Source organism: Equus quagga, chromosome 14, assembly GCF_021613505.1.
Source record: "Equus quagga isolate Etosha38 chromosome 14, UCLA_HA_Equagga_1.0, whole genome shotgun sequence".
NCBI lineage: Eukaryota > Metazoa > Chordata > Mammalia > Perissodactyla > Equidae > Equus > Equus quagga.
In genome coordinates this window covers 21,190,227-21,208,645 of record NC_060280.1, presented here as the reverse complement: position 1 = coordinate 21,208,645, position 18,419 = coordinate 21,190,227, and the positions used below count along the sequence as shown (strand labels likewise).

General features: G+C 36.9%; 1 protein-coding gene across 1 annotated transcript; it reads left to right on the top strand.

Moving 5' to 3' along the window:
* Positions 1-6,754: 6,754 nt before the first annotated feature.
* Positions 6,755-7,699, top strand: LOC124225187 (olfactory receptor 502-like). Its single transcript, XM_046637677.1, has one exon. The coding sequence runs from the start codon at positions 6,755-6,757 to the stop codon at positions 7,697-7,699; it is 945 nt and encodes a 314-aa protein (XP_046493633.1).
* The last annotated feature ends 10,720 nt before the right edge of the window (positions 7,700-18,419 follow it).

Sequence of the window (18,419 nt, the reverse complement as noted above, 5' to 3'; positions counted from 1 at the left end):
TGAGACATACCAATAATTTTTAAGTTCGTAATAACTTTCATAGAACTTCTTTTCCAAATGCCAAATATAATATTATGTACTAATTTAGAATCAAAATAATATTTTTTTGAGGAAGATTAGCCCTGAGCTAACATCTGCCACCAATCTTCCTCTTTTTGCTGGGGAAGATTGGCCATGAGCTAACACCTGTGCCCATCATCCTCTATTTTATATGTGGGATGCCTGACACAATGGCTTGATAAGCGATGTGTAGTTCTGTTCTCAGTATCTGAACTGGCAAACCCCAGGCCACGGAAGTGGAGCATGTGAACTTAACTGCTGTGCCACCAGGCGGACCCTAAAACCAAAATAATTTTGAAGACACTATCTCATTCTACAATGGCTTTTCTGGTCATTATGTCAACTTTTGAGTTTTTAGAAGAAGCTCTAGGACCTTTTCTAGCTGGTATACTTGTTACATGATTTGCTTTGAAGGACAGATCTGAAGAGAATCAACTCAAATTCCTCAGATCAATTTGGCAAGTCACATTTCTATTTCAATTGTTTATTAAACACCCAATCTTGTAGGAGGTGAGGGCAGAAAAGTTATATGAAGGACTTTCCATAGAATTTTGATTTTTAACTTCAGTCACTGCTAAAGTTGAAGAGAAAGAATAATAGTAAGGAATCCTAAACAGTACATTTGTTCAGAATTATGTATAGTGTCTGCATGGCACATAAGTCCCAGATGACAAGCGTCATCCTCTTTATGGTAAAAGGTTAACAAAATCCTTTGACTTTTTTAGACAAAAGTGATCTTTTTGAACTTTCTTTTCCCCCTAAATCCTGACAAAAATGGAATGTCAGCTGTGTTACATACAACATTGCTTATAACAAAAATGATTCTTTAATTGTAATATGCATCTGGACTGGAAAGACAATATACGAAATATATTCTTCCCTGAGTGCAGTGAACTGGAAACAATGCTTGCAGGGACTCTGAAATTATATCTGACAGTTACAGGATATATCGGTCCCAGTTATGGTCATGAGACTTCTAAGGTAGAATGGCTCCTCTGCCTGAGCTGTCTTTTGGGATCCAATGTGAAAACCTGTGAGGATTATCCTTGCCAAAGAGAAATGCACAATACAACTGCAGGCACGGTGAAATTTTCAGTTATGCAGTTCTACGTGGGTGTTTTGTACATTATTTAGTCATCACTTTTGGTTTTATATGATTGTTCCCATTTAAAGTTTCACCTTGCTACTAGCAACCCCTTCCACTGGCATTCCGTGTCTGTCCCAAACTCAGAAGCTTGCATTACTAGAAGAGTGCATGAGAGTATGGTCAGCATCTCCAGCAACTCCTCACATTTCTACTTCCCTTCATTTACCCACTAGGCTGCCACTGGCTCCTTCGGTGGTGGGTTCAGAGAAGGGACAAGAGGTAAGCAACAGCAAAAGCTATACTTGACCAGAGATCCAGCCATCTTCTCAATGTTAGGCCTTTTCAGGCATGAGTCAGATGTCATTCCTTTGCATTCCAGGGCTTACATGTCAAACTTGGAGTGATTCTCAGATACTTCCTTAATTGTTTTGTGATTGGGGATGGGGCATTTCTGTCTTAGTTTGAATTTCCTGGAGGGCAGAGCCTGAGACGAGGATTTGGCATGAGGCACTTTATGAGGGAGGTGACCCAAGGAAGCAGGAGTGAGGAAGTAAGAGCGGTGAGACAGGCAAGGAGCAAAACCCAGCACAAGATCACTGCTGTGGCAACAGTGGCTTGATTCCACTGGGACATGTGAGAAGTCCAGAGATTGCCTTCCAGAATTTTTAAATTGAAGAATGAGGAAGGATGTCTATCCACTGAATTCCAGCCTCCATTGATTAGGGGTTACCTAAGGGTTTTAGCTAGTCCCCACATCTTAGATGTGCTTGCATGTGGACTGAGCAGGCTACTACTGACTTCCCAGAGGGTCTTAGGCTTCAGAGAAGGACTGGGACATTTAGTGGAGACATTAGTGGTTAACTCTTGAAGCGGGAAACTGACAACATGAGTTATAACCATCCATATATGCTCTTAAAATCATAATTGAGGCAAGAGCATGTGATATAGGTATCAAGTGTGTGCAACATCTCCCTACCCACACCACCTTATCCAAAGGTTATGGAAGGGACAATGCCACTCCAACAATTCATTCTATAAATAAGTCCACTCTAGAAATTACTCCCCTATACATATGCTCTAATATGTCTTTGAACTGCATAATTAGTGAAATATTGTTGGACTGATCTTATTTTTTGTCTTTTTTGGAGGGCGGGGTGGGTGAGATCACACTGAGCAAGCCCTGACTTGGTGTTCTTCATCAATGTTGTCTTAGATCAGTTCTCCTAGAAACAGATCCTGAGAAGGTTTGTTTTAAAGTGATTTATTAAGGAAATGCTCCCAGGAGAAACTGGTGAGGGAGTCAGGGACGCAGGACAGGGAAAGGGAAGAAAGCAAATAAGGGTGCAATTACAGGAAAAGTCCTGGTTCTCCAGTGAATATTATTTATATAGTTGTAACAGTATAAAGACTTATTTACTTTAATATTTTGTAATCAATATATAAAATTTATAAAACAATTTTAATTACAGAATGCAGTGCCAAGGTAGAGGGGACTGAAATATGGAAGCCAATTTTGGGAAAAGAGCTGCAAAGAAGTGTAGGTGTACAGATATCTTTATCCTCATAAAGTAGGGGTTCATAAGATATTTTCTATAAAGTAAAACAATTAAATGTGAAATGTATATTACATAAAGTTTCAAAGTTTTAGAAAATCAAAATGTGATTATATTGAAAGGATAGAAAGAATGGAAGACGTGTGTATTTATGTGAATGGTGGAAGTGTACAGAATGTCAATAGATGAATATATAAAAATTCTGGATCAATAAAAAAGGTATAAACTGTAGAAATAAAAGCTTTAAATTCCAAGTTATTTAACTTAGCTTTGATTAAAATTAGAGTTACAACCAGAAGACTTATAATAATAGCTGGAAACTTGAAAGATTTAGAAACTGAATTTTTAAGTAACGTAGACTAAGATGACAATGAACTTAGTTAACCATAAAATCTTGTTATAGAGATATGGGTAAAATGTTGGAAAAAATATGTATGATAGTCAATTAAAGAAACTAAAAACATGGTTTTTTGGGGCATAAGATTTATATTTATCCTCTACTTCGCTAGAATAAAATTGAGTTGCTTATTAGTAATAAACTCACTTGTGAGATTCCACTTTAAATCTATCTGCTTATTGTTATGTAACTTTCAAGATACCACCACATTCTATTGCCTGTTAGCTGTGAGAAATGATTAATTTTTATCTTTGCAATAATATATTAAATTAAAATTTACTCTCTTTTTTGGTATTTAACTCATTGATTATTCTGTTCTGACTTTGTTATAATAAATTCAACAAGTAATATCTGTAATGATCTTCTCAGACTTGGAAAAACCACTGATTTTCTCCTTGTATGAATTATTTTCAAATTAAATAAATAGTTGAAAACTAGCAGGAACACAGAGAGAAATTCTAGTTTTTCTCCAATAAAGCACATTATTTACAGATACTGAGGCATCTTAATCTTGAAAGAGTCAAGAGTGGTTCCCTGTTGGGAAGTGGACTTTGGACTTTTAAAGAATGGGGAAAGTATCATTGTTTTCTCTATGAGCCATTTTAACTACATGCATGTAATTATTTGATAGCACTAAAAATGAATAATACTAAAAATTTTAAATTAATAGCTCATTCTCACTGTTGTGCAGAAGACCAATCGTACATATAAGAAAATCAATTAGTACAACTATGGCAGGTTTGAGATAGAGAGAAATGGACACATTAGGTAGGAATATAGGAGGTAAGATCAACAGGAGTTGGTCATTGGTGAGCATAGGAGAGGAAATTAGGATCCTGAGTACTGACCTAGTGCTCAGCGCCAGACTGTAGGGCTAGTCAGTTTTAGGAAAATAGGCAGTGTTGAGGGTGGAGAGAGGAAACTATGAATCAGAGACTAGTTGGGAACCAGTGGTCATCACTTAGCATTTAGGTCTTGAAGCTGACTAGACGACAGCAGTAATGAGGAGTACACATTCCAGTATTCACTCTGATCTGAATTTTAAAGGTGGATTTAATTCAACCAGTTGAGAACATTTGGACAGCTGTCTTAAAGTAAGCCTCAGTTCTCTGTCTGTAAAATTAGGATAATGAGAATACTTAGCTCACTAAATTATTGTGAGGATTAAATAAGAAAATGTAAGTAAAGTGTTAAGCATGGTGCTTGGCAAAGAGTAAGGTCTGAATGAAAGTTGGTTGGTATTATTAGTGCAAAGACCATTTAAGGGCGCATCAGGAGGGTGAGCTAGAATTTTCTATAACTAGAATTAGTGAGAGAATTAGATTGAGTCCTCAGGTTGAAGATAGCTGTTTCTCCCACCATCCATATAATCAAATAAGCCACTAGCCAATAATCATCACTTTGAGGCATGTAGACTAAGTCTGATCGGGAAGTCATCCAAAGCTCTTTTTATTTCACAGTTCTCTATCGACACAACTTTAAAGATATTTATTTTATACTTTTTGCTAAAAAAATATACACATCTTAAATAAATGTGTTATTTAAAATTCAACTTTACATGGCATTCCACTCCATTCTGCAAGGCACCTAATGGAGTGCCTTACATATGCCACGTAAAACACTTATGAAATGGACACATAAAATGAATGAAGCTGAGGTTACTTTTTTATATGTAAAGTTTAGTGTCCTTAACCTGAAATATCAAAGTAAACTTAGAACTGATATTTAGCTATGAGATAATATATTATATTATACCACAACAATTATCAAATGAAAGTGCGCCAACACCTAGATAAAAAGAAAAAAACTGACCACTTGAGAATTGACAAAACCCTTCAAGACTAGTTATGTTTGTGTGAAGTGAACTGCCCAATATTCACTTGAGAATGTGTAATGATCCCCAGTGATTTTGAATTCACAACTGAATCTTTAGAATCTTCAGAGATTTATACTCAAATGCAAACAATAATAAGATAGCATGGCTGCTATATAACAATGACTTTGAATTTATTGCTGTCAGATGAATGCATTCTTATTTCAAATGGTAAGATTTTGGCTTTTGTGAGTTAATCTGACGTACTGATTCTCGTTTACCATTTGAGAAGAATTTGGTCTCTAAAGTTTTATCAGTACTCTCAGGCCATAGTTGAGAAACAGTGCAGATGTAATTCACCATCAGCTAGCAAGTAAAGCTAGCTGAATTAGCTTGTTTTTAGTCTATTCAGTGTGTATAAACAAGCACAATTCAAGGTACCAGCATCCTCATTTTTTCACCTATAAGACCAGAAACTCACATGATATTTCAATATTTTCTAAACTTGGCACTCAGTCACAATGTTAATAAATTCAGTAGCTTTGAGATGCGTTGAGGATTTACGATTAGTAAATATCTTGTGGAAAGACTTCGTTTGTTTATTGTTTTGAATGTTTTAGCTTACAGGCAACCAGATACGTGGGACAAAGTCAAGAATGTAAGGTCAGAACACTTGGAGATGAGGTTTAACCTGGCCACTCTCTGGGTGAACTTCAGTAAACTTAACTTTTTAGGCTGGAACTTTGTTCAGCTATGTATTATATTGAAACTAATATTATTTCATTCTGTTATACTCCAATTAGAAAACAGTGTTACATTAAGAAATGATTTGATTTATTCAAATAAATGTACTCTAATTATGTCTTAGATATTAATGACATAATGTTTTGCATAGTAAATGGATTGGTATTTCAAACTACTTGACAAAACAATATTTTAATTGTAAATATTAAACCTCTGTAACAAATTTTGAATAGGTGACTTCATTCATAACTTTAATTTGAAATTCTTTTCTATTTCTTCTTTGTCCTATGGAGAAAATTGTATTTCTCCTTTTAAAAAACATTCTTATTTTACTGATAGAAATTGTAAACTTTGTGATTAACTAGGCACTTCTTTTATACATTAGCTATCAGAAAGTAGAGAATAATTTGCTGTCCACCCATTTCCAAGAGACTCAACTTTACCATAAGTATTATTTAGTTTCATTTATAACATAATTCCTACAGAAATGGACTGGATTCAAGCTGCCTTGGATTCACATCTTGATTCCACCACTTGCTACATAAATTTAGATAGATAAATTACTTAACATTGTCAGTTTCTTCATTTATAAATAAAATAAAACTACTCAATATTATTACATGGAAATTAAAATAAAACTACAGGTATAAAACTCTTAACCCTGTGCCTGCAATTTAGTGATCATTCAATAAATGTTAGCTATTACCCAAGTCTCCATTACATAATCCTATATTTATATATTTTTTGTTATACTTATCATTTTATTTTGTTATTCTCATAATGCTTATATTTTTCAATCTTTATATTTAAAGGCAATTTAAGAACATTTTATAAGTATATAACACAAAAAAGATATACATTATCTGAAGTAGATTTTCTAGTGTTTCTACTAAAAGCAATTTTTAAAATATAGAAGACTCACTACACATAAATATATAAACTCTAGACTCTGAAGCAAAAGAAAAGTCCAAACGCAGCTTGAATTATTTGTTCATAATAGTGTCTATGTGTATTAATGAAAATGAAACCATCAAATTTACAACTTCTTTTATATAATGTTTCATTGCAGGTTCATTTTGGTAGCAGGTACATTTTGTGTCATGGATGCCTTGGGCGATGGGAACCACACTTCAACGACAGGGTTCATTTTATTGGGCTTAACTAATGACCCGATCCTTCGAATCATTCTCTTCATGATCATACTGTGTATCTACCTGGTGACCATATCTGGCAATCTTGGTACAATCATTCTTATCAGAATCTCTTCTCAGCTCCATCATCCTATGTATTTTTTTCTGAGCCACTTGGCTTTGGCTGACATAGGCTATTCATCATCTGTCACACCCAATATGCTCGTAAACTTCCTGGTGGGAAGAAATACCATCTCCTATTTTGGATGTGCCACCCAGCTTGGTTCAGTTGTTTTCTTTGGGACAGCTGAGTTCTTCCTCCTGGCTGCCATGGCATATGATCGCTTTGTGGCAATTTGCAGCCCACTGCTTTATTCCACCAAAATGTCCACAGAAGTTTGTGTCCAGTTACTTGTAGTGGCTTATATAGGTGGTTTTCTCAATGCTTGCTCTTTTACTATTTGCTTTTATTCTTTAGTCTTTTGTGGACCAAATCGAGTCAATCATTTTTTCTGTGATTTTGCTCCTTTAGTTGAACTCTCCTGTTCTGATATCAGTATTCCTGCAGTTGTCCCCTCAGTTACTGCTGGCTCCGTCACTGTAGCCACAGTGCTTGTCATAGTCATCTCCTACATCTACATCCTCATCACCATCCTGAAGATGCGCTCCACCGAAGGGCGCCACAAGGCCTTCTCCACCTGTACCTCTCACCTCACAGTGGTCACTCTGTTCTACGGAACCATCACATACATTTATGTGGTGCCCAAGTCTTGCTACTCAACTGACCAGAACAAGGTGGTGTCTGTGTTCTACATGGTGGTGATCCCCATGTTGAACCCCCTCATCTACAGCCTCAGGAACAATGAGATTAAGGGGGCTCTGAAGAGAGAGCTTGCTAGAAAAATATTTTCTTAATTAATCTGTTATTTAATGTAATAATATACAATAAACATAATAATAGGACAAAGAGTGTCTGTGGTAGAAATACATCGGTCCATGTGTCATTAGTCAATGTGGAGAATTTTAGTAAAGGTAGGGAGTGGTTTTTCTGAGATCAAACTTTAAGTCAGAGGCCCAATTAGTAAAACAAATTGGTTAATATGAAAGAATACTTAATATGCTGAAAATTATTTTATAATTTTTTTCATTTCAAAAGTAGCTCTCTGCCATCAGTTAAGATAAATGTACCTCCAAACCTTTAAGACTATGTCCATTTTTAACTGCAGTTTATCCTGAAGTGAGTGTGATAATTATAGTTATGACTGAGTACATTCTAAGGGGAATTGACCAAGTGGAACCAGACAGTAAAATTACTGGAGACATTCTTCTTGCAGAAAGCTTATCTGCTGGCAATGGGCTTTCTGGACCCGTAAATTCTGGTCTGTGTTCCTGGTCTCTTGCTCCAGCCTAGTAAGGGGATAACTCATAAAAGAATGGGATGAAATACCCCTGATCAAACTGTGAAGTTTCCTCTCAGGTCAAAACAGGTGACTTCCCCATGGGAATGAGAAGGGTTCCTGAACTCCTCGGGGGTTGAATGAACAAACTCTTGGAGTGACTTGTTCATGGTCAGACTCACACATCCTGTTAAGAAAGCTTGAGGGAACTGCATGGTGTTTACTCTGTGAAGCTTAATTTACCTCTATATCCTGATGACCACCACATTTGTTTCTCATTCGCTGTCCTCTGTTTAGTGTTTTAGACAAAAATATTTTTGACTAATGAAACTCAAGCACAAATTGCCTAAAACTAAATTAATTTTCTCCTTCTACCACCAACTTGCTCCCCTCAGTGTTCTGTACCCAGTAAGAAGCACCATTATTCAATCAATTCATTGATTCAGAAACGGAGAGAAATTTATTTTTTCCCCCTCGACATGCCTACACTCAATCACAAAGTCTTGTACATTCCGAAAACAATATTATCTCTTACTTTCTTCATTTTCATTGTCAGTCCTTCTATATTCAGTTACCATCTTATATATTTATTTTATAGTAGCACTCCTGTGGTAACTAACTTTATGTGTTAACTTGGCTAGGCCATGGTGACCAGCTGTTTGACCAAAAACCAGTCTAGATGTTGCTGTGAAGGTATTTTTTAGATGTGATTAACATTTAAATCAGTAGACTTTGAGTAAAGCAGATTACCCTCCATAATGTGTGTGGCCCTTGTTTAATCAGTTGAAAACCTTAAGAGAAAAAACTGAGGGCCCCTGAAAAAGAGGGATTCTGTCTCCAGTCTGCTTTCGTACTCAAGACTGTGACATCAACTCTTATTGGATTTCTAGTCTACTGAACAGTCCTGTGGATTTTGGAATTGAAATCTCTCACAATTGCATGAGCCAATTCCTTAAAATAAATCTCTCTCTCTTTCTCCGGTAATCCGTACTAGTACAACCCTAACTAGTTCTCCTCTCTTACTCTCTTCCAATTCATTCTTCATATGCCAACCACTGCCATAAATCTAAACAGATTAATTTCTTCATTAATATACCCCAAAGATCTTAGAGTAAAGGCAACAATTCTTAACATGGTTTACAAAGTCCTGCATATGGCCCCTGTTTTATTTCTCTCTCTCTCATTGCTCTTCCCTTAATCCCCAACAGCCAAACTCTAGGAAGCCATCATTGGTCTTCTTTTAAATCCTTAAACATGTTCAATTTCTTTGCTGCCTCAGGACCCTCTCACATTCACTACCTCTACTTGGATGCATTTTCCCTTCACCTAACACCTTCTTATGCTATAGGTACCAACCTAAATGTTGTTTCCCATCCTCTTAGAAGCCTTCTTGAAACTTGAGACCTAATTAAGGACAACTGTTATCCCCCTTAGAATCCTGTGTATTTTCTTTGGAATACTCAGTGCACTTGTAGTTACAGAATCAGTATTTGTTTTCTCCACAATGCTGGCAGTTTCATATAGACAGCTACAATGTCTTTCTCCTTTCCCTATTTGACATGAATGAAAGAAAAATTAATAAATGAATGGATGGCTGAATGAAGATTTTGCTCTGGTATGAATCACTGACTCTGCTGCCTTTGAATCTGTTGAATGTCAGGCTGATTCAAGTGATTGAATGTGTCAGATCCTGGTACAACTGTGACAGGATTTTACACAAAACCATCCTCACCACAATTATGCCACTGCCTCAACACTGTTTAACTCAGATTGGCAACTACAATCCCAGCCTAGTTTAGCCTATTTTAGTAAAAGTTTTATAATCACTCTCTTCTGAAGAACATTTATCTCCCTTATGTGTTTGCATGTTTGGAGAGTTAAAAGATCTAGAAACCAAACATTAGTAATAGTAGCAGTAGTAAGAGCATCAGCAATAGGAGCTATAAGATGAGATTGCACCCTAGATTTCAGGTATTATTCATGGTGATTTACAAGATTGAGCCAAACCTCAAGGTCACAAATATCCTCTTAATGTTTTGACTTCTTTTAGAGCATATACTTTCTGTGGAGGAACTCTTTGAGAATATTTCACCACTAAAGGACTTTCATTTGACTCCGACACATCCCATTCTAGCCAACTCTTTGTCTTCAAAGTAAGTGTGGAGACTTCTACATTGGGATATATCAGGCTAACCTGTGCTAGACTAATTTTATGCCACAAAGTAAATAAGAAGGTGGATAAATATCTTTAAATGTTTGAAGGCATAGACTTCTGGTTCCACTGAAGACGAAGCAGATCCATTCCTCTAGGTCCTCCTGATCGTTACTGAAATTATCCCTAGATGTGACACAACAAACAAGCATAGGAAGACTCTGAAAGGAGGAAGAAGGCAGACTCCTAGAACATGGGACCCGAGGAACCACATAGCAATGAGTCCCTGAGTTTTCTTATTGCTTCTATATATCCTGCACAGGGTGCTGCAGAAGCCTCCAAACCAGAACCACCAAAAGCTACAAAAAGAGCTCTAAGAAAAGCCTGTTCCTTCTAGCCAAATAACTGGGGAAAGGGTGGTCTTAACAGAACACAAAACCTTTTGGCACTACCTGCCCTATTCCAGACAAACACCAGTGCAAAAGTCATACCTCTCTCCCTCCCCCAGATTTCAATGAGGCCAAGTAGGGAGCTGATCTTTGGTCCATCCACCCTCTGATTCCTCAGCCAGGCTGGTGTCTGTGGGGTCTAGTGAGGAAACGAGCCTCCACTGTCATTTGGAAGCAATGAGACTTACTGAGGGAGTGTGAGGTGGAGATAATTATACTCTGCTCTCCTCTACTCCAACCCTATTTGTGAGTGCTCCGGTGGGAAGTTGAGCTTCCACATCTACCCTGTAACAACTAAGCAGTGTGAACAGCTTTACACTTCCTCCTTCCCTAGAGCCAGTGTGGCCAAACAAGGACCTGAGCTTTCTTGGAAGCAAGGAGGCATGGAAGTCCCATTATCACTGAGAAGGAGCCAACAGGGCAGAGGGCAGAATTGATCTTCCATCTCACTCATCTGCAAGGAGGCAGTGTGAGTCATCACTCTATTTTTTCCAGAGTTGTGTCAATAGTGCTGAGCAGGAAGCTGAACATCTACACTCATCTCTTGGTTGCAGCAACACTCAACAGGGGGACCTCCTCCTAAAAAATGATTGAATGTGATCCAGAGTCTCATAACATAATATCCTAAATGTCTATGATACAATTGAAAACCCTTTGTCATACCAAGAACCAGAAAAATCACTACTTGAATGAGAAAAGACAATATATGCTGATACCAAGATGAATGGGATGTTCAAACTATCTGACAAAGATTTTAAAGCAGCCATCAAACAAGCACATCAATAAGCTACCATTAGTTTTCTTGATATTACTAAAAAAAGAAAATTTCAGCAAAAAAATAGGTTATAAAAATAAGTGAAAATGATAGAACTGAAAAATATAATCACTGACATAAAAAATAAAACAACTTTCTGGATGGGCTCAACAGTAAAGCAGACATGATAGAGGATAGAATAAGTGAACTTGAATAAAGATAAATAGAAATGCCTGATCTAAACAAAAATAAAATAAATTGAAAAAAAGAACAGAACTACATGGGTTTGTGGGACAATAAAAACTGAACTAACATCCATAAAATGGGAGTCCCAGAAGAGGAGGAGAAAGAAAGAGGGACTGAGTAAGTATTTAAGGAAATGAAGGCTGAAAACTTCCCAAATTTGATGAAAGACATAGAGCTACAGATTCAGGAAGCTCAGCAAACTTCAAGCAGGATAAACCCAAAGAGATACATAGCAAGACACAGCATAATTAAAGTTCTAAAAAGTTAAAACAAAGAAAAATTTTGGAAGCACCCAGAGAGAAAGGACTCATTATTTATTTGAAAAAGTAATGTAAAAGACAACAAGTTTCTCATGAAACTGTGAAGGCCAGAAGGAAGTGGCACAATATTTTTCAAGTACTAAAAAGCAAAGAATTTGCAAATGTAAATTCTATATTTGGCACAAATAGCCTTCAAGAATGAAGGAGAAATAAAGACATTTCTGATGAAGGAAAGCTAAGAGAACTTTTTCCCAACAAATCTACCTTTAAGTAATCACAAAATGAAGTTCTCTAAACAGAAAATAAATAAGAAAAAGGAGATTTGGAACTTCAGTAGTTAAAATATACACAGTACAGAATGACATTTTTTTAAATTGAATTCATAATAGTTTACATCAATGTGAGATTTCAGTTGTACATTATTTTTTGACTGTCACTACATAAGTGCTCCCCTTCACCCCCTGTGCGCTCCTCCCACCCCCTTTCCCTGGTAACCACTGAACTGTTTTCTCTGTCTAGGTATTTGTTCCTATTCCATATATGAGTGAAATCATCTGTTTGTCTTTCTCAGAATGGCTTATTTCACTTAGAATAATTCCCTCCAGGTCCTTCCATGTTATTGCAAATGGAATGAATTTGTCTTTTTTCTGTCTGAGTAGTATTTCATTGTATATGTATATATACCACATCTTCTTTATCCAATCATCAGTCAATGGGCACTTGGATTGTTTCCATGTCTTAGCTATTGTGAATAATGCTGCAGTGAACATAGGGGTACATAGGCTACTTTGGATCATTGATTTCAAATTGTTTGGGTAGATATCCAGTAGTGGGATAGCTGGGTCATATGGTAGTTCTATTTTTAGTTTTTTTGAGGAATCTCCATACTGTTTTCCACAGTGGCTGCACGAGTTTGCAGTCCCACCAGCAGTGTATGAGCATTCCTTGTTCTCCACACCCACTCCAACATTTGTTATTTTTAGTCTTAGTGATTATAGCCATTTTAACAGGCATAAGGTGGTATCTTAGAGTAGTTTTTGTTTGCATTTCCTTGGTGATTAGTGACATTGAACATCTTTTCATGTGTTTATTTGCCATCTGTATATCTTCTTTGGAAAAATGTCTGTTCATATCCTCTGCCCAATTTTTGATCAGGTTGTTTGCTTCTTTATTGTTCAATTGTGTGAGTTCTATATATATTATGGAGATTAACCCCTTGTCAGATATACAATTTGCAAATATTTTCTCCCAATTGGTGGGTTGTCTCTTTGTTTTGATTCTAGTTTCTTTTGCCTTGCAAAAGCTCTTTAGTCTGATGAACTCCCACTTGTTTATTTTTTCTTTTGTTTCCCTTGTCTGAGATGACATGGTATTTGAAAAGATCCTTTTTAGTTTGATGTCAAAGAGGGTACTACCGATATTATCTTCCAGGGGTTTTATAGTTTCAGGATGTATCTTCAAGTCTTTGATCCATTTTGAGTTTATTTTTGTGTATGGTGTGAGGTAGTGGTCTACCTTGATTCTTTTGCATGTGGCTGTCCAGTTCTCCCAACATCATTTATTGAAGAGGCTATCTTTTCTCCATTGTATATTCTTGGCACCTTTGTTGAAGATTAGCTGTCCATAGATGTGTAGTTTTATTTCTGGGCTTTCAGTTCTGTTCCCTTGATCTGTGTGCCTGTTTTTGTACCAGTACCATGCCACTTTGATCACTATGGCTTTGTAGTACATTTTGAAGTCAGGGATTGTGATACTTTCAGCTTTGTTCTTTTTTCTCAGGATTGCCTTAGCAATTCAGGGTCTGTCTTTGCCCCATATGAATTTTAGGATTCTTTGCTCTATTTCCGTGAAGAATGTCATTGGGATTCTGATTTGGATTGCTTTGGGTAGTATCAACAATTTAACTATGTTTATTCTTCCAATCCATATGCAGGGAATCTCTTTCTATCTCTTTATGTCATTATCAATTTCTTTCAGTAATGTCTTACAGTTTTCATTGTGTAAGTCCTTCACCTCCTTGGTTAAATTTATTCCTAGATGCTTTATTCTTTTAGTTGCGATTGCAAATGGAATTGTATTCTTGAGTTCTCTTTCTGTCAGTTCATTATTGGAGTATAGAAAAGCAACTGATTTTTCTAAGTTTATTCAGTACCCTGCAACTTTACTGCAGTTTTTAATTATTTCTATTAGTTTTCCAATGGATTTTTTTGGATTTTCTCTATATAAGATCATGTCATCTGCAAACAGTGCAAGTTTCACTTCTTCACTCCCTATTTAGATTCCTTTTATTCCTTTCTCTTGCCTAATTGCTCTGGCCCAAACCTCCAGTACTATGTTGAATAAGAGTGGTGATACTGGGCATCCTTGTCTTGTTCCTGTTCTCAGTGGGATAGTGTTCAATTTTTGCCCATTGAGTATGATGTTGCCTGTGGATTTGTCGTATATGGCCTTTACTATGTTGAGGTAAGTTCCTTCTATTCCCATTTTGTTAAGAGTTTCTTTTTTTTTTTATCATAAATGGCTATTGGATCTTGTCAAATGCTTTCTCTGCATCTATTGAGATGATCATATGGTTTTTATTCCTCAATTTGTTGATGTGGTGTATCATGTTGATTGATTTGCAGATGTTGAACTATCCCTGTGTCCCTGGTATGAATCCCACTTGATCATGATGTATAATCCTTTTGATGTATTGCTGAATTCAGGTTGTCAAAATTCTGTTGAGGATTTTTTCATCAATGTTCATCAGCAATATTGGCCTGTAGTTTCCTTTTTTGTGCTGTCCTTGTCAGGCTTTGGTATCAGAATGTGTTAGGAAGTGTTCCATCTTCCCTAATTTTTTGGAATAGCTTGAGAAGTATAGGTATTAAATACTCTCTGAAAGTTTGGTAAAATTCCCCAGGAAAGCCATCTGGTCCTGGAGTTTTATTCTTTGGGATGCTTTTGATTACTGTTTCAACCTCTTTCCTTGTGATTAGTATATTCAGATTGTCTGTTTCTTCTTGACAGCTTTGGGAGGTTGTAAGTCTAAGAATTTATCCATTTCCTCTAGGTTATCCATTTTGTTGGCATATAGTTTTTCATAGTATTCTCTTGTAATCTGTTATATTTCTTTGAAGTCTCTTGTTATTTCTCCTCTTTCACTTCTTATTTTGTTTATCTGAGCTTTCTCTCTTTTTTCCTTGTAAGTCTGGGTAGGGGTTTGTCAATTTTATACATCTTCTCAAAGAACCAGCTGTTTGTTTCATTGATCCTTTCTATTGCCTTTTTTGTTTCAACAGAATTTATTTCTGCTCTGATTTTTATTATTTCTCTCCGTCTGCTGACTTTGGGCTTTGTTTATTCTTCTTTTTCTAATTCAATTAGGTGTAGTTTGAGATTGCTTATTTGGATTTATTCTTGTTTGTTAAGGTGAGCTTGTATTGCGAAGAATTTCCCTCTTAATACAGCTTTTGCTGCATCCCATATGAGTTGGTGTGGTATGTGTTCATTTTCATTTGTCTCCAGATATTTTTTGATTTCTCCTTTAATTTCTTCAATGGTCCATTGCTTGTTCAATAGCACGTTGTTTAGTCTCCACATCTTTGTCCCTTTCTCAGCTTCTTTCTTGCAATTAATTTCTAGCTTTATAGCATTATGGTTGGAAAAGATGCTTGTTATTATTTCTATTTTCTTAAATTTATTGAGGCTTGCCTTGTTTTCCAATATATGGTCTATCCTTGAGAATGTTCCATGCACACTTGCGAAGAATGTGTATCCTACTGGTTTTGGATGGAGTGTTCTATATATTTCTATTAAGTCCAACTTGTTTAGCTTTTCATTTAATTCCACTGTTTCCTTGTTGATTTTCTGTCTGGATGATCTATACATTGATGTGAGTGGGGTGTTGAGGCCCCCCACTATTACTGTGTTATTATTAATATCTTCTTTTAGGTTTGTTAATAGTTGCTTTATGAACTTTGGTGCTCCTATGTTGAGTGCGTAGATATTTATAAGCATTATTTCTTCTTGATGGAGTGTCCCTTTGATCATTATATACTGCCCTCTTTGTCTCTCTTTATCTGTCTTATCTTGAAGTCTACTTTATCTGATATGAGTATTGCATCACCTGCTTTCTTTTGTTTGCCATTGGCTTGGAGAATCACCTTCCACCCCTTCACTCTGAGGCTGTGTTTGTCATTGGAGCTGAGATGTGTTTCCTGGAGGCAGTAAATTGTTGGGTCTTGTTCTTTAATCCATCTCGCTACTCTGTGTCTTTTTATTGGAGAATTCAATCCGTTTACATTTAGGGTGATCATTGATGTATGAGGGCTTAATGCTGTCATTTTATCACTTGTTTTCTGGTTTTCCTGCATTTCCTTTTTTTCTCATCCCATGTGTTCTGGTCCACCCAGTGAATTATGTAGTTTTTTCATGATATATTTCTTTGTTTTTTCCTTATTTATTTTTTATGTCTCTGTTCTGCTTCTTTGTTTAGTGATTACCATGAGGTTTGTATTTAGAATCTCGAGTATAAGATAGTCCCTTTTCTGATGGCCTCTTATTTCCTTAGTGTAAACCAGATTCAGTCCCTTTCCTCCTCTCCCCCTAAGTTGTTTTTCTCATATCTTATTCCAACCTGTGTTGTGAGTTTGTGGTTAAAGTGACAAGATTGTCTTTGTTTTTGGTGTTTTCCTTCCCTTTAGCCTAATGCTATAGTTGAATATTTGCTATCCTATTCTACTTATGTCTACCTATTTATCTCCTTACTCTGTGTTTTGTGAACCCTTTCTCCCTTTTTTTCTTTTTTTTTGCATATGAGGGCCTTCTTGAGGATTTCTTATAGCGAGGTCTTGTGGCTACGAAGTCCCTTAGCTTTTGTTTGTCTGGGAAAGATGTAATTTCTCCCTCATATCTGAAGGATATTTTTGCTTGTTAGAGTATTCTTGGATGAAGATTCTTGTCTTTTAAAGATTTGAATATGTTGTTCCATTCTCTCCTAGCTTGTAAGGTTTCTGCAGAGAAATCCACTGAAAGCCTGATAGAGGTTCCTTTGTAGGTTATTTTCTTCTGCCTTGCTGCACTTAGCGTTCTTTCTTTGTCATTCATTTTTGCCAGTTTTACTACTATATGCCTTGCAGTAGGTCTTTTTTACACTGACGAATCTAGGAGATCTGGAAGCCTCTTCCATACATATTCCCCTCTCTTTCTCTGTATTTGGGAAGTTCTCTGTTATTATTTCTTTGAACATGCTTTCTGCTCCATTCTCCTCTTCATCTTCTTGAATACCTATAATTCTTATGTTGCATTTCCTCATTGAGTCAGATATTTCTTGGAGAGTTTCTTCATTTCTTTTTAGTCTTAGTTCTCTCTCCTCCTCTCTCTGGAGCATTTCAACATGTCCATCTTCGATTATGCTGATTTACTTCTCTATGATGTCCACTCGAGCATTCAGGGAATCTATATTTTATTTTATCTCTTCCATTGTGTCTTTCATCTCTAATATTTCTGCTTGATTCTTCTTTATAGTGTCAATCTCTTTTGTGAAGTAGCTCCTGAACTCTTTGAATTGTTTCTCTACATTCTCTTTTACTTCATTGAGTTTTTTCATGATAGCTATTTTGAGTTCATTGTCGTTTAGCTTACATACTTCTGTGTCCTCAGGACTGAGTTCTGGGTGCATGTCATTTTCTCTCCGGTCTGGAGATTTGATGTAGTGTCTGATGTTGGAAGGGCAGGTCTTTCTCATTCTGATATTACTTGGTTGCAGTTACCACCTATCACCTCTGGGTGGGGGTCGAGAGCCACATATTTTGAGCCCTCTGCTTTTTGTCAAAATCTCAGGCAGTGGAGCAGCTCGGCAAGGGGTGGGTGGGGAAAAGGGCACTTTCTCCTGCGTGCAGTCTGGGATTTCTCACTCAGCTCTGCCTATGTGGTCTCCTGGGGTGTTGGCTTGATGAGGTCACACCCCAGGAAAGCTTTCACCCCATTAAAGAGCTTCCCCTTAGGCTGCAGGGGCCCTAGGGAGCCCTGGGTGATCCTGTGAACCAGCATGCCCTCCCCAGCTCCTTCCCTCATGGATACCCCCTCAGTCCTGATTGAAGTCTTTAGGGAAGGGAGCAAAGATCTCTCTTACCCATTCCAGCTCCTATGAGGGAGGCTCCAGCCTCTCTGCCCTCTGTCATGTGGCTGCGTGTCTCTCCTAGGTTTTTATATGATGTTAGGGTGTCCTTTGTTGGAGTATGGATGTCCCTTTTTGTTGTATGTTGGAGGGGAGAGAGTCCTGGGCAAGTTCACTCTGCCATGATGTTGATGTCACTCTTCCAGAATGAAAATTTTAAAAGACAACATATGAAAATGTGAGATGCATTTAAAGCAGTGCTGAGAGGGAAATTCAC